At 35.4% G+C, this 20,444-nt stretch overlaps 5 protein-coding genes across 6 annotated transcripts in view; 3 read left to right on the top strand and 2 right to left on the bottom strand.

Moving 5' to 3' along the window:
* Positions 1 to 3,811: 3,811 nt before the first annotated feature.
* Positions 3,812 to 6,088, bottom strand: LOC110998311 (probable N-acetyltransferase san). The gene is made up of 3 exons (XM_022266868.2): positions 5,933 to 6,088; positions 5,479 to 5,802; positions 3,812 to 4,560 (listed from the first exon to the last, which is right to left on the bottom strand). The coding sequence occupies exons 1-3, from the start codon at positions 5,938 to 5,940 to the stop codon at positions 4,362 to 4,364; spliced, it is 531 nt and encodes a 176-aa protein (XP_022122560.1). The 5' UTR covers positions 5,941 to 6,088; the 3' UTR covers positions 3,812 to 4,361.
* Positions 6,089 to 6,978: 890 nt separating this feature from the next.
* On the top strand, positions 6,979 to 13,099 carry LOC110998309 (1,25-dihydroxyvitamin D(3) 24-hydroxylase, mitochondrial). Its single transcript, XM_022266867.2, has 10 exons — positions 6,979 to 7,421; positions 7,496 to 7,733; positions 7,948 to 8,141; positions 8,339 to 8,537; positions 8,664 to 8,725; positions 8,855 to 8,958; positions 12,167 to 12,336; positions 12,546 to 12,611; positions 12,679 to 12,889; positions 12,988 to 13,099. Exons 1-10 carry the CDS (start codon positions 7,067 to 7,069, stop codon positions 13,096 to 13,098), a joined length of 1,710 nt encoding a protein of 569 aa, XP_022122559.1. The 5' UTR covers positions 6,979 to 7,066; the 3' UTR covers position 13,099.
* On the top strand, positions 9,115 to 11,784 carry LOC123689642. Its single transcript, XM_045630813.1, has 2 exons — positions 9,115 to 9,421; positions 9,630 to 11,784. The coding sequence occupies exon 2, from the start codon at positions 9,645 to 9,647 to the stop codon at positions 11,046 to 11,048; it is 1,404 nt and encodes a 467-aa protein (XP_045486769.1). The 5' UTR covers positions 9,115 to 9,421; positions 9,630 to 9,644; the 3' UTR covers positions 11,049 to 11,784.
* Positions 13,098 to 14,197, bottom strand: LOC110998312 (protein lin-52 homolog). Its single transcript, XM_022266869.2, has 4 exons — positions 14,136 to 14,197; positions 13,900 to 14,001; positions 13,498 to 13,596; positions 13,098 to 13,389 (listed from the first exon to the last, which is right to left on the bottom strand). The coding sequence occupies exons 1-4, from the start codon at positions 14,167 to 14,169 to the stop codon at positions 13,247 to 13,249; spliced, it is 378 nt and encodes a 125-aa protein (XP_022122561.2). The 5' UTR covers positions 14,170 to 14,197; the 3' UTR covers positions 13,098 to 13,246.
* Positions 14,198 to 14,418: 221 nt separating this feature from the next.
* LOC110998314 (40S ribosomal protein S19a) overlaps positions 14,419 to 20,444 on the top strand; it is a 26,594-nt gene continuing 20,568 nt past the window's right edge. Inside the window, exons 1-5 of one of the 2 annotated variants that reach the window (XM_045630759.1) lie at positions 14,477 to 14,619; positions 15,006 to 15,076; positions 15,341 to 15,550; positions 15,720 to 15,896; positions 19,492 to 19,527. In XM_045630759.1, coding sequence (XP_045486715.1) covers positions 15,006 to 15,076; positions 15,341 to 15,550; positions 15,720 to 15,896; positions 19,492 to 19,527 — 494 coding nt within the window. In that variant the 5' untranslated portion in view covers positions 14,477 to 14,619. Of the gene's footprint in view, positions 14,620 to 15,005; positions 15,077 to 15,340; positions 15,551 to 15,719; positions 15,929 to 19,491; positions 19,528 to 20,444 lie in introns of those variants that run through there. The other variant, XM_045630758.1, reaches the window with a different exon arrangement.

The raw sequence follows: 20,444 nt of genomic DNA, 5'->3' as shown, positions 1-20,444 counted from the left end.
CGTCGAGCAGGATATACTTGTCTGAACATTTGTCTCCTGAAGCTAAAGAGTTACACCATGCGGCACGTAAATTTTCTACTGACAAGAACTACAGGTTTGTTTGGGTGCGATATGGCCAAATTTATGTTCGTAAGGATGAATCAAGCCCGGCCATTCTAATTAAAAGTCATGATTCTTTCACTAAATTGTCTTAATTGTTATTACTACTACTAATTTGTTTGTTTATCATTGCTTAGTAAGTTACTTGATCAATTTTTGTTTTTATATACTGAATCACACGTTATTTCCACAATGATTAATATATTTTATCAAAATGTAAACGGAATTCGTAGCAAGTTAACTCAATTTTCTTTAAATCTGTTAAATTCTAACTTCGATATTATATGCTTGACGGAAACGAACTTAAATATGAGTGTTTTCGATGGCGAAGTTGTTGACGCCCGTTACAATCTCTTCAGACGAGATCGTGCGGATTCCTCCAGTGCTAAAACCGAGGGAGGTGGAGTTTTACTCGCCGTCCATAAAAAATACCAGGTCATCCGTCAAGCATCGTGGGATAGTGATATGGAGGATGTCTGGGTTACTCTTATTCCTGAAGCACGTGACACTTCTCGCATAAATTTATGTGTTTGCTATTTGCCTCCTGATATTAGAATTAACAAGCTTGAACTCTTTTATAGCCATTGCCAAAATTTACTTCTTAATCGTTTCCCTTCGGATAATTTCTTATTAATTGGTGATTTTAACACACCTGATTACTCTGATTCGATTAATCCCTCTCTGTCAATTTCCCCTAACCTGAGTAAGAAGCTCCTTCTACTAAATGAATTAATGTCACTGTGTAATCTAAAACAGCATAACTTTATCACAAATGCAAACGCTCGCTTGTTGGATTTGGTGCTTTCTAATATAGATTGTATAAGTGTCAATGAAACACCTGCATTAAGTTTGTTAGATAAAAATCATCCCGCAATTTTGATTACTCTTTCTCCGATTCAGATTTCTAAAGGGCTTCAACGCGCTAACATTAAACGGCTTAATTTTGCTAAATGTAATTTTGTAAACATTAAATCTGAACTCCAGTCTGTGAACTGGTCCGAAATCTTATCGTCCCCTTGTATTGATGAGTGCACCGAAGCTTTTTATGAGCTTTTATTTGAAATAATATCAAGAAATACACCAAGGTGTTGTAGCAAATTCTCATCTTATCCAGTCTGGTACAGCAAATCCTTAATTAAATGTAATAAAGAAAAAAACTTATATCATAAACGGTTTAAGAGGTTTGGGAATCCCCGCGATTACGACGTTTTCTCTTTGCTGAGGGAGAGATGCAAATTTCTTACCAAGATTTGTTACGACAAGTATATCGCATCCATCGAGGACTCGTTGGTCAAGGACATAAAATCATTTTGGAGATTTGTGAATAATCGTAAAGGCCATATTTCAGTGCCTCACACCATGACACTTGAAAATACTTCTGAGACAGACGGTCAGGGGATATGTGACCTTTTTTCGCGATACTTTGGTTCAGTTTTTGACGATAAAACTAATAAAACTATATACACTGACCAATCTGGTGCTGTAAATAACACGTATTTTAATATATTATCTGGCTTTTCTATTACGGTAACAGATATCAAACGTAAAATAGATAGTTTGGATATTAACAAAGGGGCAGGTCCTGACCTTCTGCCTCCTATTTTCATAAAAAGTTGCGGAAAGGAGTTGTCCATTCCATTATGTGTTCTCTTTAATAAATCGTTAACTAGTGGTGTGTTTCCTAAGCGCTGGAAAACTGCCCACATAATACCTATTTATAAAAGTGGTGATAAGTCCAATTGTAAAAACTATAGACCGATAAGTATTTTATCTTGCGCTGCTAAATTATTTGAGTCAGTGATGTATACTCATCTGTTCAGTCATTTTAAGCCTGTTCTTTCAGACAAGCAACATGGTTTTGTTAGAAACAGGTCTACGGTCACTAACCTTCTGGAATACAAAAACTATCTCTGTCAAGTGTTTGCCACAGGTGGCCAAGTTGACTCTGTTTACACTGACTTCTCTAAGGCTTTTGACAAAGTAAATCACCATCTGCTCTGTCATAAGTTAGCGTCACATGGTATCCACGGCAGTTTATATAGATGGATCTGCTCATACCTAGACTCTAGAACTCAGTTGGTTGCGTTAAAGGGCTTCATCTCTGCACCTATCGCAGTTACATCGGGAGTACCTCAGGGTTCCCACTTAGGGCCATTATTCTTCGTAGTTTTTATTAATGACCTTATTCAACAACTGTCCTGCAATTGTCTCTTATATGCAGATGACTTAAAAATATTTACTTCTATTACTAATTTAGATGACTGCTTAACGTTACAGCGTGATATCAATACCGTGTCACAATGGTGCAAGACTAACTACATGTATTTAAATATAGACAAGTGTTTTGTCATTTCGTTTACTAATAAACGAAACAAAATCGTATGGAACTACGTCATAGATGGTCAATTAGTTAACAGATCAGATGTTGCAAAAGACCTAGGTATCCTGTTCGATGACAAGCTTTCATTCCGTGCCCACTATAGTCACATCACGTCTAAAGCAAACCATCTACTGGGTTTTATTCTTAGATCCACAAAAGGTTTTAAAAATCCTCGTAGCACCTTGTACTTGTACTTCAGCCTCGTAAGAAGTATATTAGAATACGGTAGTCCTATATGGTCGCCGAATTATAAGGTGCACATTGACGATATTGAACGAATTCAGAGGAAATTTCTCAGAATTTTATGTTATCGTATAAAACCTGGCCGGTCTAACTTAAATTATTGCGATAGACTCCTGAAATTTAAAGTTCAACCATTAGAATCCAGACGCATAGTCTTCGACTTAGTTTACCTTTACAAAATCACCCACTCCATTATAGACTCTCCCGAACTACTAGCTCACATTAGCCTTAACATTAGATTTAGTGCCCGTAGAGCTAACGAAGTCAATTTATTTTCCCTTCAAACTTATAAGAATAACATCTCTTTTTACAACCCTTTGACCAGGATGGCTCGTCAATATAACGAGATGGCAAAGAGCAACCACTTACTTGTGGACATATTCTGTCGTAACATCAATAAATTCATTAGTGTCGTTAAAGACATCCTCCATCGTAGGTTAAGTGCTGACCCTTGTGGTCTTGGTTAACGTTACGTTAAATTGGTGTCGAGGAACTTATTATTATTATTATTATTGTTTTTTTTTTTTACTATGTTACCTTTGTTAGTTATGAGCCTTTTATTGATGTAACATTAATTTTGCAGTGTGCACATGGTTTTACATTAGAATCCTGTTCATAACTATTAGTTTTAAGTTTATTTTTGTAAAGATTATAATGTGTTTTGTGCACCAAATAAATAAATAAATAAATAAAATAAAAGCTGTCAGCCCATTCGAAAGAGTGTCTATGTGTGAGCCCCACTGGAGTCTACTATCTATAGTTATGCCTAGGAAAACAGTTTTACAGAGCCAACGCCAGAAACATACTTAAAACATAACATCATCTCCATATGAGATCATAGTGAGCCTCCATGGCATTCTACTTTGAGTGGATATATGGCTCTCTTAGTCTCATCTGCTACTTTACTGTCGCAGCATATGATTGGAATCTATTTGGAATAAAAATATATAAAAAAACTAATTAATAATCTTTATGCATTTACAAACATGCCTTTAAGTTTTATTAAGTACTTTATCTACCAACCTAGGCCTATAAATAATGAGGCAAAATTGGTAGAAAGACAAAAATGTGGAAAATAAAAAGACTCAATTACTGTTAAAGTTATGTTTATTGTACTAATGCTAGATAGGTCACATGATATTCACAGGAAATACAGAATTTGAAAGGAAATTGACATTTTGGTAACCCTCAGCAATACAGTTCACATAAAATATAAATAATTATTGCTAATAATAGCAAGTAGCAATTTTTTGGATACATTTTATAAATCTTGAAACTGATTACCAAATGTATTGTAAAGATTAAAAATGTTCCACTTAATAAATCTATTATTATACATAGATACAAAAAAGTATTAATAAACAAGTGATTTAGAATGTCGCAACTGGTACTTTTATGGCTAGAGCTTAAACATTTAAACTGAATAAATTGACTTGAGAAATGTGCTAGAAGAAAGAAAAGTTACAAAAAACTTGAACTTGTGGTTCAAGTTTTTTGGAAGTATAGAAAAAGTAGTTGTTATGGTCTCGTACAAAACCACAACCATTCTTTAGTTACGTTCTGTTTCGGACCTGAGTAGCCTTAATTAGTATCACTTGCACTTACAAATTGAGTTGAGATTTTTGAGTTTCTTGCATATTCAATCGTGTCCATTTGTCTTTGCATGGGGCACATTACCGTTAACTAACGGAGTTGAGTTTGCTTGTCTGATGGTCTTCTGCAAGACGTGAGCGTCGGCCGGCTCTATTCTTTTATAATAGTGTTCCTTTGTTTCAACAATCTCAAAGCCAAACTTTTTGTAAAAGTCTATTGCACTCTCATTATTCACCTGGACATGACTGTAATGATAGAATAAAACATTAAAAAGTATTTCTTGATCAAATGCACATAAGTTAAAAAAAATTTAAACTGTTTTTAAATAAAAGTTGGTGATTACATAAATCTTTTATAACATTCATATACAAAGTAAACAGTAGGTAGGCATTATATGCATCTAAGACATCTGAACTCCAGCATTAGTGGAGAGGAGTAAATTTTTACATTCTCATTATCTTATCTATCAATTATTTATCTGGTTTGAATTTCAGTCATGGATTATCTGGTGTATAGCAATAAAAGAGTTTTGTTGAAAAGGATTGACTGTCATAAATTTACATTAAGAGCATGTCTCAATGTAAATTTCACCACTCTAGCGCAACTTATTATAATATCTCCAAAATTAAATGCACATTTTCATGGAATTGTGATGGTTTTGAGCAGCATAATTATGTCAAACTCAACTCACTCATTAATATATCAGGATTATAAAAAAAACATGATATGTATTCTTGGGAACTTGTTTTATTAAAGATGTTTAAGTCCTAATTCCAAAATGTACTTAAATTGGTATTGGTACAGTCCAAAACAGCAGGTACTCATAACGGACCAGACATACATTTTAAACAGAACTTTTTTTCTGATTCTTTGCATAATTTAGTGTAAAATTTAGCATGATAAAACGCACCATCAATGAGAGAATTACAGGTAAACTAAAATAGGATAATCAAACATCTAAAGTATCACTGAATCAAAGTGCATTGAATGCTAAAATCCCAAGTTATATTTATAATAAGAGAACATACATTTTCTGCCTAAGCAGGTTATCTATGGCTATGTGCAAGTTGTTATGTACAGATTACATATATATATTAAACTAACACCTAGCAAAATCGTGAAGCAGGATAAAGAGGATGCTGTGGATAAAGATGAGTACTTACAGAAAAATACTATCAAAATTTCCATCGTGTTCCACGAATTTAAGCACATGCTCCACCATAAGAGTGCCAATCCCTAATCTTCTGTATGGATATAAACAACCAAGAGTCATAATATACAATCGCCTTGAATTTTCCGATGTGTCTATCCTGCAGCACACGGCTCCAACCACAATATCGTTGTAATATGCAAGTTTCGCTAGTTCCCCAGCCTCCAATACATCCTTGTAGAATTTGTCATTATAAGAAACAGGAAATACAACCGTGTTCAACTTCTTCAATTGCTTAATATTGTGCGGAGTCACATCGCCGAGTTCTATTTTAGCTCTGCAATAAAGGCACACTATTACTTATTTGATGTAACCACAAGTGAACGCGCATGAGTTTCACGATTTTAAAGATAACTTTTAGAGAAGAGCAATATTTTTTACAAATTGGCAAATGCACCAATAATTACCTAGTCATCTTTATAACTATGTTTTACACTAAAATTTATTAACTAATCTTTTATCACAAGATCACTCCCGCCATCTACTATTCCCTTTTCTTTCTTCCTCTTCGGGCCTCGAGTTCGAATCTCAATTTTGATTTTTCTAACATTTGAAAATTTGCGTCAAGCTAACTTTGACATCTACAGAGTATAGAAATGAGAGTAGATTGCACTAACCCCTTAGTTATACGTAAAGTGAAGTAGGCAGTGTAGCCATTCTTAGCAATATCTCAAGCACTACGGCTAGAATAGCCAGATAGGCACCAAATTTCGTAATTTTATAAATTGTACCAAAAAACGTACGCAAACTAGCGCTATTGGCAAAGATTGCCCGACATGACGCAGTTGGATTAGGTATTACGTACACAAAATCGTAAAGGAATCTTAGATTCAGTAACGTGCTATGACGAGCTGTTTCTGTTATCGCCTTTCGACATCGTTGTGGCCTCTATCTGACCTGTTTCCTCATCGTCATATGACTTTTGTGTTCACTTATATACTTTTTTAAAGAACAATTATAAGGGTAAACGAGCAGGAGGCTCACCTGATATCCAGTGATACCGCTGCCCATGGACACTCAATGGCAGAGAGCTCGCGACTGCGTTGCCGGTCTTTTAAGAATTAGTACGCTCTTTTCTTGAAGGAACTTAAGTTGAATTGGTTCGGAAATACTTCAGTGGGCAGCTGGTTCCACAATGTGGTGGTGCGCGCAAAACTGCCTTGAAGAATATTTATTTACCACCCAACCCACAGACATTTAGGAACATATATTCTTCCTGTAGTTTTATTGTGTAGTAAAATAACCCACAGGGGTTTGTAGAAACTAAGTAAAATATATTATCAAATCACTCATATAAAAAGCAATATATGTACAATACAATTGACAAGAGCTAATTCATTTTTGGAAGTGATTATTTTACAAAGAATTCCCTGTGCTTTAATTTTTTTTTATTGTTTACAAAAAACCTACTCCAAGAGAACGCGCGAAATTTAAATTCATTACAGGTTTCATTTGTTTTCTGTCATATTTCGTTTAAAGCTATTAATGCGAAAATTGTAGTTTTAAATATCAAGTATTATTCTTACTTATTTGAAAGAAAAATGTTATTAAATAAAACACAGTGCTCCCAGTTATTTCTTCGAAAATACTGCCATTATTTTGAAAGAAGGCTACATGCTCAAGTAACAACGTTCCAAACTGTTAAGACGTTGCAAATAAGCGTTGAGGAACCAGCTAAACATCCAATATCTGGTTTGGCAACTAATAAGTCAGCGGGAGATATTTTTCCGGCTCCAAGAGTGGTTCCAATGGTACTGTCTAAGGACCCCGTAGTCTTACCTTTTGATGACGTACCTGGACCAAAATCTTTGAAATATTTATCTAATATCCGACACTATATATCTGAAATAGGAACCCAACTCACAGCTACGCTGTTGACAACTGGTCTCAACATCAGTATGTTTTGTTCATTTATTTATTAAACTTAAATCTATCGGAGCATATCACAGAATATTAAATTATCTCACTAGGTTCTTACTTAAGCAAGCGGACGTCCATACGGAATTTGACTTCTCTTTTCGATGATTATGGCCCGGTGGTGCGATTTGTTAGCCCAGTAGGTGGCGACATAGTACTCCTTAATCACCCTGAACATATACGTAAAGTGTTTTCTTTGGAGGGTGATTATCCAGTGCGGTCAACTTTGGAGTCACTCGAGAAATATCGAATGGAACGCAGAAACCATGTATATGGAGGTATCTATACTGTGTAAGTATAAACTGGTATAACGACTTAGCCCGATTAAAAATGAACTGGCATATAATTTATTAACAAACTGTTATACCAAATGTAATCGGTTCAATCAACGACGGCTAGTTCATAAGGCTAAATAAAATACGAAGCACATTATTTCTAATCGACTTAAAATAAGGTTTATAATTTGACGCTTGTTTTTCTTAAACTGAATATTATATTCTGTCAGTCACGGTCAGGAATGGGTCCGCCAAAAATCAATAATGGAAAAACCGTTACAAGGTGCCAGCACCCACTATGCTTCTTCAATATACGAAACGTGTGATAAATTCACCCAGAAAATATACAACTTGCGAAACTATCAGGATGAAATATCAAAAGATCTCTACAAGGAGATACACAAGTGGGCTTTTGACTGTATGGGTATGTCGTTATTATATTAAATATTTTATTGATTTTGGACAAATTCCCACTTCACGGAAGGTGTTTAAAAGCGTCTGCCTATAGGGTAATATGGGTGGGGTGCTACCCACAGTACAGTATATAGTAGATTTAGTTATAGTTGCGTGTCCAAAAAAAAGCGATTGTAACTGTGTAACATGATTATTGTTGCAATCCAGGCGTGTTGATATTCTCGAAGCAGTTTTCGATGATAGACACCGAGGTGGTGTACAGTCAGTGCGACAAGTCGTGGATGTACCATTGCCTGGAGCAAGCGACCGACGCGTTGGACAAGTGCGAGACAGGCCCACACCTTTGGAAGTTGTTCACCACTCCCGCCTGGTATAAACTCGTCAAGTACTGCGATAATTTGGACCAGTCAGTATTTTTATGCTAAAAATATGAAGTATATAAATCCATTATTTGTTTTTGAGATATACTGTTTTGCCCGTAAAATGTAAAGATAAAAATCCTTTAATTTATTATTTTACATATATTTTGTAGTTTAATCGGAAAACATGTATTGGAGGCGGATCGAGAACTTTCTGGGAAATCACCTGATGCAAGTGAGTAAATAAGATCCTTCATCTACACAGTGGGAAATACATTAAAATGTGGGCTGAATTGACATCAGGTGAATAAATAAAAAATGCAGCTAATTCAATAAAATAAAAAGTGGCACTATTGTTTTATAGGTTCACATTGTTTAATGAATGCAATTTTGCTAAGTGACAACCAATTAACTGCTGAAGACATAGCTACTATTTTGATGGACATGCTTATTATTGGTGTTAACACGGTATGATGTTTTAAAGTATACAATTGTAAAAGTCTCAACAACCTTATTCAAAATCTTATAACAATCAGTGGAATAAATATCAATTTATTCAAGATTATATCTTAATTAACCTAATGTATAATATGGTACCGAAAATCATAAATAATATAATATCGTCGACGATACTGCAATAGCGCTGAACTACCATTTGCAATACCGCGGAATTGCAAAAAGTAGCAAAATACAAATTTGCGCGCCGCGCTATCCTAGTCTCCCATTGCTGCGTGTTGTTGAACACACCACTTTGAATAAGCCAATCAGAAGCTCTCTGGCGCTTCGCGGCAATAGCGCGATGCGCGAGCCGCGTTTATTGTTGGAAGAGAATACCGCGTAATTGAGCAAAACGTTAACAAATTGTAGTTATAACAAAGCGCTGCGTGAAAAATATTGTTAAAAAGTGGTTATTTGTGCATGGAAAGTACCGGTAAGTGATTTAATCTGTTGATTTATGTATAGGCTTGCTATGTTTGATAATGGATTGTACATTTGCATTGTATTTTTATAGATAAAATTGATTTTGATGCGGGGTTGTAATTACGCGGTTTTGTTTTTGGAAAAAGCAAAGTAGTTTTGTTACTTCCGCGGTTTTGACGACATTTGAAATTAAACGGTTTTCAATTTGTTTCTTTCAGAATTAGTCGGTATGGATGATGTCTTCCAACCCAGAATCGATCAAGGATTTAGTCAAACGACGGGAGGAGTTGCTAAAGAAAAGGCAATCAGTTTTAGCCAGACAAACACAACCAGGCACAAGCTTCAGCAATGACACTGACATTGTTCCTAAACCTTCGACCTCAGGTGCCAACCAGACAGTTTTACTTGAGTCCATCACCACGACAACTTGCGAAGATACTATTAAACCAGATTTTAGCGACTTTTCATCTGACGATTCAGTAGCTGACCCTGATTTTGTGTTAACAATTGATGAACTTGTAGGTAACATTCGTTCTCCGACATTGCAGTCTCCTGTTATGGAATCGTCCCTTCTTCATTTAGAAGATATCGAAAATTTCCCTGAAAGAACTATTGAAGAGGAGCACACGTCGACAAGAAAAAGAAAAGCAATAGCAGACAAAGATTCATGGAAAAGAGAAAATAATAAAAGACAGAGAATGATGGGGAAGGAGTACTTAGGTTTTAGAAAGATTGATGGAAAGTATGTGCAAGACATCGCCAAACCGAACAGAAAGCTTAATATGATGCGATGTTCTTCTGAACGCTGTACTTCGAGTAAAGTTTTCTGTTGCAACATTTTCACTGAAGAAATGCGGATGAAAATATTTGATGAATTTTGGGCGATGACATGGAAAGAAAAGAAGCTCTATGTTTTGACCCTGATTGACACCCAAGACACACAACGAAAGACTAAAGGTGCCGGCAGTAATAGTAGACGCAGTGGGAGCAAGATTTACCACTTAAAAGCTGCCAATAGTAAAGTACGTGTGTGCCAAACTATGTTTTTGGGCACGCTTGGAATCAAGGAATGGACTTGCAGATATTGGTTGGGCGAAAAAGGAAGTAGAGGGAGTTCTCAAGAAGTTTCAGCTCAGGCTGATGGGCAGAATGATCAAATAACAAAAAAACTCTCTGTTTTGTCTTTTTTACAAGAAATCCCCAAACTTCCATCGCATTATTGCAGGAAATCGAGCCAAAAACTGTATTTAGAACCCATTATTCAATCCAAGGCCCATCTTTACCGTTTATATGTAAAACGTGCAAATTCTCTCTCCTCTCCTGTTGCAGGTCGAAAGTTTTTTGAAGATTTGCTATCTCAACAAAATATTTCCCTTTTCAAGCCAAAAAAGGACGAGTGTGATACTTGTTGTGCACATAAGGCTGGCAATCTAAGTGACGAAGAGCACAAAATACATTTGGCTCTCAAAACAGCAGCTCGTCAAGAGAAGAATAAAGACAAAGAGGCAGCGATCAAAGGAGAAGTTCACGCCATAACTGCTGACATGCAAGCCGTAATGTTGTGCCCATACCTAAATGCCAGTGCACTGTACTTCAAAACGAAGCTTGTGTGCATAACTTTACAGTTTATAATTTGAGTAACCATCAAGCAACGTGCTACTGGTTTGACGAAACCGTTATAGATTTGAGAGCCACCACGTATGCTTCCTTCTTTGTTGCCTACATCACGAACTTACTTGAAAATGATCCTAAAGAAGTGATAATTTACACAGATGGTTGCACAGCTCAGAACCGTAATAATGTGGTTTCAAATGCTCTCTTGCGGCTCGCCGTCAAATATAATGTAACGATCACCCAGAAGTTTTTAGAAAAGGGACACACTCAAATGGAGGTAGACTCGGTGCATTCCGTAATTGAAAGAAAATTAAAAAATCGCGAGATTCACCTGCCGAGTCAGTACGCGATGATATCAAAAGAAGCCAGAATAAAACCTTTTCCCTATGATGTGGTGATGCCTGATTATACCTTCTTCAAGGATTACAGCCGGAAAGACTATCTCGTTTATGAGTCTATAAGACCAGTACGAGTTGCTGGTGACAAATGTGTGACTAATATAAGGGTGCTAAGGTACAACACGAATAGTACTATTGATTATAAATTGATGTACTCAGATGAATACATGCGTTTACCCCGGCGTGCGAAACCAATAGAATCCCTCTTATCTGAACCTCCACAGCTACATGATGGTCCGCAAAAAATTACTAAAGCAAAATTTAATCATCTACAAGAGCTGAAAACTGTCATACCGCCCGATTGCCACGAGTTTTATAATAATTTAATTTTTGACGATTAAAATAATTGTTTTGTACTTTTTATGATTGTTTCAATTACGCGTATCTATTCATTTTATTATATCTTCAGACTGATATTGGCACAAAAAAACCGCGTAAGTGCCGCAAAACTCGCATAAATTCAAAAACTGCAATTTTTCTACCACTGACTGATGGCCTGGTACACTAAGAACCCAATATTTCAGTAAGATTTGCTATATCATTCTATACACTTAAATTATAAAGTTTTTTTTATCTCCTGGAAAGTAGTCAACCTTGTAGTTACGCACTATTGCAAATAGTAGATCAGCGCTTTTGCAGTATCGTCGACGATATACAATGTTGAAAAGTAGATTAGTGATAACTTATAACTAAATAAACCTTAAACATTATAATAAATCTTACCGTTTCCATATATTTTATAGATTGCATCCTCTATGTCATATCTCCTATATTACATTGCAAGATATCAGAAAGTGCAATGTCATCTTTACCATGAAATTGAGAACATGTACCCTAATTTAATAATAGATGACATTACTAAGCTTAAGGAGAATACCCCATATTTGCAGGCTTGTATTAAAGAAACTTTAAGGTAACATTCTATTAGTTTCTTTGGAATTTTAAATTATTAGTCTAGACCAATTACAATAAGCCCAATATATATATATATATATGGCTAGCTGCATGCTAAGACCAGATTATATATTTAATAATTACATGGTCACTAGTCAGGCTAGATTTCAGTATTGAAAATTGATTAATATCAGCTAAAGACATGACCAATTATTTTTCTTTTTATAGAATTGTTCCACCAATACCTTTAATCACTAGAATACTGCCAAAAAATATTACATTGGATAGATACAAGTGAGTACTTAATTCTATGTGGTATTACTTGGAGTTTAAGAGACATGTTAACAAATACTTTTTGCAGTATACCAAGAGGGACTCTAATAATTATGTCTACTCAAGAAGCCTCTCTGAAAGAGAGCAACTATGATGATGCTAAAAAGTTTAACCCAGACAGATGGATAAAAGCAGTCCATGACTATCATGCCTTTGCCTCAGTACCATTTGGATTTGGTTCCAGGAAATGTATGGGACAAAATATTGCTGAAACAATGCTCTCACTGCTAACTATAAGGGTAAGAATTATTATTCTCCATAATCATAGCATCAGACACAGACAGACAACAGATATCATAATGGAAAATTTGAGAGCAATTTTGATATTTTTTTTCAGGTGCTACAGAAATACAAATTAGAACACCATTATGGAGAAGTGCAACCGACCCGACGCTTCATATCAAAACCAAGCAAGCCACTTAAAATAAGATTTATTGATAGAATGTAATATTGCAATATTTTTAATTGGATATAAATAAATTACACTTAAATGAAGCTTATCAATAAAATTAGCCCAATGAACAAAAACATAACTTCTAATAAAACAATATGTACAAATTTTAGTTTTAGACACTAAGGCATCTATCAATTGCACATCATGGCCGGCTTTTCCTTGAAAATATATTTAAATACTTCCCTCTGGTCATCTCTTTTGCTTCTTCTAATCCAAGTTGATAAGCTACATCATGCAATTTCTTTACCTCCATGATAAGGCCAATGGTTGATAGTGATCCTAATTCTGAAAAAAATAAATTCTTATTAAAGTAATTAATATTTATTAGGAACATATATCTTGTTTTCATTTCTTAATCTCGTAAATTAAAACTGAAAAGTTCGAAAGGCTTACGCTGTATAAAGTTCATATCATCTTTCGTCAGGCCGCTGTTCCACGATGGTGGCGATTGACTAGGGCTTTGAAGTGGAGCAAACTCCGACACACCAGGAACTACAAAAGAATCAGTAGAACATTGTGCAATATCCTCTTTAACAGAATAGCTTTTATTATCTTCCATTTTAAACGGAAATGTTTAAATTGCGATCGTTACAAAATCATAATATGCCAAAATGTAGATAGTCTAATCACGTTAAAGTTGGAAAAATGACAACTTAAAAACTACTAGTCACACGGCAACACCCGCCACTTTCAAATAATGACCAATCGCAATAAACTCTAACAATAAATCATTGCCTTACGATACGCTTTGATGCTTGAACCCTGACATATAGCTCATAATAGTATTATCCTTACTTTGTTCAGGCCATAACTCTGGCGATGCGCGATCAAGTTTTTCAAAACTAAGAAGGCTTTCCTCTAAACATGTCAAGGGAATATCAGCGGATGCTGTTTGTTCTGAAAATAGTCCTTATATTATACTCGGTAAATAACAATATTTATTTTAAATTACTAGTTAAAATATGAAGTAATTTTTTAAATTGAGTAGTAGTGTTATAAGAACTGAAAATTTAATAAAACAATAGTTTTACCTGCACTGGACTGAGAAGTTGGTTTCGCGGCCATTTTCTAAATATTTATGATTAAAATATTGACACTTGCGAGTTGTCATTTTCTACAGATTAAATAAATATTAAGAAAACCTGCATAGAGTACGCTCACTATTTTACAGCTCTAAAGTTATACCTAATTACTACCTTATTTTACAAAATGTATTTTATAATTTTGAAAAAAATTCTCTCACCAGAAATTATCGCGGCCTTTTTACTCCCAAAGGCTAAAACGTCTTTTATTAGTTTGAAAAATTGATAAATTCGAAAAATTAACCATAGTCTATGATCGAAATCCAAGCTTGACAAATTACTTAGCTGTAGCTGCATTTTCTTTTCTCTGTCTTTCTTCCGGTTGCCAACACAAGGCAAGGTGAGTGCTTTATGTTGTGCCTCGTGGTTTTTGATAAATAATTAAAAGTGATCCTAATAAAGTGTGTGACTTGGATTCGTTTAACGTATAAAGGTAAAATATATAAACTTATCAAAAAAAATTAATGTAATACACAAAGCTGGAGATGGTGAGTCGTATACCACCTTGGACCCCGCAAGCTTTCTCTCTTTTTTAAGAGTTACGGAAATTAACCTCATATAAAATGTAATTTTATTTAAACGTTCGGTAAAATAGTTCTTTAAAAGTTATCTTTACGATAATAACATCCTGATACAAGGGTTTAACAGACATAACCTCAATCTGTCGTAGTTGTGCTAGAACGTCCGATAGATGAACAAAGTATTGATTCACTGATTTTATTTATTTGTAAATAGTTTTTGACTTAGTACATATGATATATTAAGTACCCAACTTTTTTTAATGTTTAGAATCTTATCGCGCATATTTCTCTTTTCCAGATGAGATCCGTTGCATTGAAAGATGTCGAACAAGACAAGGTCGTCAAGACCGTTGCTTTCCACTTGAAGAAGTAAGTTTCATGTATACATTATTAAATTTAATCTATAATTTATATTATAACTGTATGTAAAAACTTATTGCCTTTCACATATGGGAGACTCAATTGGCGCTATATCTCTTGACTATGAATCATATCCATACTATGTGACAGCTTATTTCAATATGCTGTCACATAGTGATGGAATTGCTATTTTATCTTTAGTTTTTTTTCTACCACCTATTTATACTTAATTCTTATATAGCAACCTCAACTGGATTTGTAAAACTTTTCCAGAATTGGCAAGGTTAAGGTGCCAGAACATATGGACTTAGTGAAGACAGGTCGTTTTAAAGAGCTAGCTCCTTATGATCCCGACTGGTTCTATGTCCGATGTGCTGCTGTTTTACGCCACATTTACATCAGATCTCCAGTTGGAGTCAAGACTGTCACTAAAATCTTTGGTGGTCGCAAACGCAATGGTGTCACGCCTTCACACTTCTGCAGGTAAATATACAATATATTCGAAATTAGTTACTAGAAGGTTTATTTTTAGGTTTAGGTAATTATCACTAGAAACTAGTTAAATTTGAAGGGCCAAGTAATGCATTCTCAATGTCAACTTAAATTTTTATGTATATTCCTTCCCTAATATTATTAAAATTGTGTTTTTCAGATCATCTGGTAGTATCGCACGAAAAGCACTACAAGCTTTAGAAGCCCTCAAACTTGTAGAAAAAGTCCCTGATGGTGGTCGTATCCTTACTGTGCAAGGAAGACGTGATCTTGACAGAATTGCTGCGCAAGTCCGCCACAAGGCCAAACAACAAGCTAAGCAACAAGTTCTTGTTCTATAAATTATGTAAGAATAAATTTTAAAAAATATCTCACATGTTTATTTATTTTCTGGAAATTGTTGTTCTCTTAGTACTGTATCCTTAAACTAAAAAAGGTAAAGTAATTGCTATTAACTTATGTTTTTAGACACAAGTAAAAAAAAGAAAAATTTAAGAGCGTAATTAGACAAAAGGTCTTTTGATCAATTGGTAGGAAAGTGTCATATTTCTATATAAATAAATAATTGGTAAAGCTAACAGCAATGCTGGAGGGTCAGGATATGCACAACTTTATTCATAGCATGCTCACAAACCATAATAGATCTAACTCGTAATGAGGCCTGTCAGACCATATAAAGGAATTGCATGTGTCCAGTGCATTATGTTGCATCACAGGTCGATCCTATTTGCAATCTAAGGGAAGCTACCTATCAGGGAACGCTCCATCTAAATTCATTAGGCTAAGTAACAAGGACTTTTGGGTACTCTAGTTCTTTAATATTATTTATATTATTATTAGCTTATGAAGGTGCTTCTGTGTGCTCGCGTCTTAGGGGATTTGCGTCTTTTCACTTAAAATAAAGAGATTATCATTTCCTGGAACATTATACTTGTTAGTAAAGGTTTCAATGAGATAAATCACCTACTTCCTAAATGAGTACCATCCTAAGTGCATATTGATATCTTTAATGAAATGAGAATCCCAAATGTAGGCATATAGTACTTGTTTAATGTAACATATAATATGTATATCTTTTAGAGTGTTCCTGAAGTGAGCCATATGAATGATTGTCTCACAAAGTGAATGGAGTAGCCTTTTACAACGTTCACAAGTGGAAATGTCATCCTGCATTAGCAGCTGAATGTGTCTACATGTAGTACATGTGTCGCTTTTCGTTTAATGTTATTGAACTCTCGGGAACTTAGAATCATGGCACCGTTGTTATATATAACATTATTACCCCAGGTCCTGCTGTCGTAAACATGTTCTGTACCTACACTTCTGATCATGGACGATTCGTCACTGAGTTTGCTCACTCAGGCTGTCTCGTGTTTTCTAGTTGGGACAATATGCCACTCAACTGTAGAGGCAAAACAAGAAATAAACTCACGGCAGCAGAATTAAACAGACTTTACTAATATTAAGGGGCTTCTCTCTGATATAAATCTCGTACATTTTCACCTCGAGACTGTTAAGTCGGCCTTATTGTTTCTAACGGAGACTTCTTCTCTCGTCTATTGAAAATTTCCACAATCTAAGCTATTTGTTTTGACCATAATTGTAAACCACAAGCCGGTGTATGTTAACATTCCTAGGTCTATAAATTTCCCCTCACATTTAGAATAGTCCTTCCATTTATCTTTCACCTCAGTCGACCTGTAGAGCATGTCCAAACTGTAATCGATTGCTTTTTGTCTATCACCTACTGAAGTTGCTATATTGGGTGATTTCATAGCGCGTCATTCTGTGTCGTATTCTCGTATGACCGACCGATTCGGGAAGTGATTTTCATTATTTTGCACTCGCGCAGTTTAACTCAACTGTCATAACGCCTACGCGATTAGAAGACAAATTTATTTGTTTGAATGTAGTGAGGCACCTTTTATTAATTTTCATCAAACGCAAAAAAAAACTATTCTTATTAAGCAGAAGTTATTTCCATTATATTAAACCAGTTAACTTTACGAGAGATAGAATTGTTTGCATCGATCAATAACACGTTTTTGCTATTCACTTTAAATAAAAGTTAAGTGTCATCAGCAAACAATACCATCTCATGAACTTCGTTGACAAAGAATGGAAGGTGGTTTATGTAAATCAGAAATAAGAAAGGCCCGACTGTCGAGCCTTGGGGGATGGCGATTGACATCTGTTAACCCGGAGAGGTGACAGTGATATGCACTCTTTGGATCCTTCCCTTTAAACGTGAATTCATCAGGCTGGAAGCTTTGCCATCAAAGCTATATTATTGAGCTTTCCAACCAGTATATCTGGATGAACATAGTCAAAGGTAGTGTTGCCCAAATGCAAGACCAAGACGAGACTTAGACCAGTCTTGGTATTGGTCTTGCGTCAATACACCTGGTCTTGATCTTGGTATTGGTATTGCGCTCTCAGTCTTGGTCTTGGTCTTGATCTTGCAGCAAGAGTCTCGCAAGTCTCGCAAGACTTGTAAATACCTATTAGCCTATTGCTTTCGTCACTTATGTCAAATTGTAAACATTCACTGCGAAAGCAATAAGAATTTAGAGTATCTAGCTACGTAAATGGGCGAGAATAATAAATAAGATAGACTCGAAGCGAAACTCAATTGGAAATGACTGAAATTGAAATAAAAAGTCATATTTATAAGCACACAAGCCGAAGACCGACAAAGAAAAATGCGGCATTCTTAGATAGAATAAATCTTTGAAAGATTAAAAAAACAGAAGTATCAGAATCAAAATCAGATAGGTTTTGTGCCTACGCAAAAATAAAGTGTAGATAATAATACAAATAATATTGTTTATTATGTTCCTTTTTTATTGTAACTGTACGTTGCCTGCTGTTTTTATGGCGGTTACTAGCTACTAGAGTAGATACGAAAGAAGTTGATAAACCGACACAGCAAATCTCGATTTTTGGAAATGTGTGATTTTAAAACCAAATGCGTAAAGCAATATGACGTCGCTCATATTTGGAGTTTTTCCACGTTTCAAGTTTGTTTAAATCACCCACTTCCAAATTTGCAGTGCAATGTCCTTCAAAAAGGCATAATAGGTATTAATAATAATATAAAGTAGGTATATTATTATAACTAAATTTTTTATAATATCCTTACGACTACAATCTTCCTTGCGAGGAGGACAACATAACTTACGTCCGTTCTGAGCACCCGAAAACCTATTTTATTCTTTGGAACCATAGGCAGTGGCGGCGACCTTTGACATGAAAGCGACGCGACGGCGGCAACACAAAGTCTAGGACTAAATTTTTACCTATTTTGGTAGGATTGTCAATGTTCGCATTAGCACAGAAAAATAAAATTAAGTATACTCAACGTTTATCACTTTTTTAATAACTAGGTATCCACGATAGAATATTTTTTCTACTAATTCCCTAAGTACTCAGTCTTAATATATTTTTCATAATTTTTTGTTTTTCAATAATTTATTGTGTGTAATTGAATAATAAACCCTAAATCTTACTTGAGAGCTTTTTTAAAATAAACTTAAGTTAATAAAACGAAAGCACTGACATGGCATATACAATTTTCAATCTTGCTGCTCACACTTTAGTACCTAGGTATATCGCTCACTATCTATCATTTACCGATATTAACAATGATTATTTCGAAATCAAAATATTCGCAATTCAATAGATGCAATACCTACTTAGTTATTAATTATCATCTCGCCCGACAGCCAGAGTGAGAATGTATTTGTACAAGAAACTCAGAGCATTGAATTTATACCTACCTACTGCTAGACATCTTCACGGTCATTTAATTTTATCCTCCTGTACCAACCCTACCAAAATAGGGAACAATTTTGTGTGCCTCTGTCCGTACTCTTTGTCCGCGAATGCGGCGCTCAAACAGTGTTAAATGCTGTGATACACTTGTTGCAAACCGCGGCGTCTTTATCGGTAAATTATCAAATATGTAGGTATATAATACACCGACCGACCAATAGTTTATTCGCAGAACGTCACATTTTCCCAATCAACCTTGAACCTTAATTCTCTAGCGATAAAGTTGAAAATCTGTTAAAGAAATTTGATAACGCCCAAATCTCAGTTTGTCCTAACTGCAAGACGCAAGAGTATTGCAGGCTTAAGTATTGTCTTGCTCAAGTCTTGCAGGCTTCAGTCTTGGTATTGGTCTTGCTACGATAAGGCGGTCTTGGTATTGGTATTGGTCTTGCAAAAATGCAAGAACAAGACCAAGACTGCAAGACCAAGACCGATTTTGGGCAACACTAGTCAAAGGCCTTTGACAGGTTACAAAAGAAGCAGCGAAAAGTTGCGTACCTGGGCCACGTGTTGCGCCATGACCGCTACCACCTCCTTCAGCTAATAATAATGGGTAAAATCCAGAGAAAACGGCGTGTTGGCCGAAGGAAGAAGTCATGGCTTCGCAACGTCAGGGAGTGGACAGGTATTGCGAGTGCGGAGGGGTTGCTGCATCTGGCGCAGGATAAGACGCGGTTCAGAGAACTGACGGCCAACCTCCAGTAATGGAGTGGCACTTGAAGAAGAAGAAAAGACGCCGACTCCATCACATGGTTCTTCCCAGGCGTTAAATATTTCTGAAATTCCGAAATATTTCCGATTGTGGAGCGACCCTTAGTAAAACCATACTGTTTATCATGTAAGAGTTTATTTTTATTCAGATGTAAAGAAAGTTGGTCTAGCATCATCTTTCAAAAACTTTGCTCAACGGGGAGCACTGAAACAGTTCTGAAGTTTGACGGATCAAACTCACTACCTGCCTTGTTAAAATATGTATAAAACATTTTTTTGTAATGAGAAATAAAGTTTTTAAACATTAAAGGTTTTACGTTATAATTCGAAGTCAAATGTT

Source organism: Pieris rapae, chromosome 13 (genome assembly GCF_905147795.1).
Source record: "Pieris rapae chromosome 13, ilPieRapa1.1, whole genome shotgun sequence".
NCBI lineage: Eukaryota > Metazoa > Arthropoda > Insecta > Lepidoptera > Pieridae > Pieris > Pieris rapae.
Note: the sequence above shows the minus strand (reverse complement) of the source record. Positions and strands in the feature narration are given on the sequence as shown.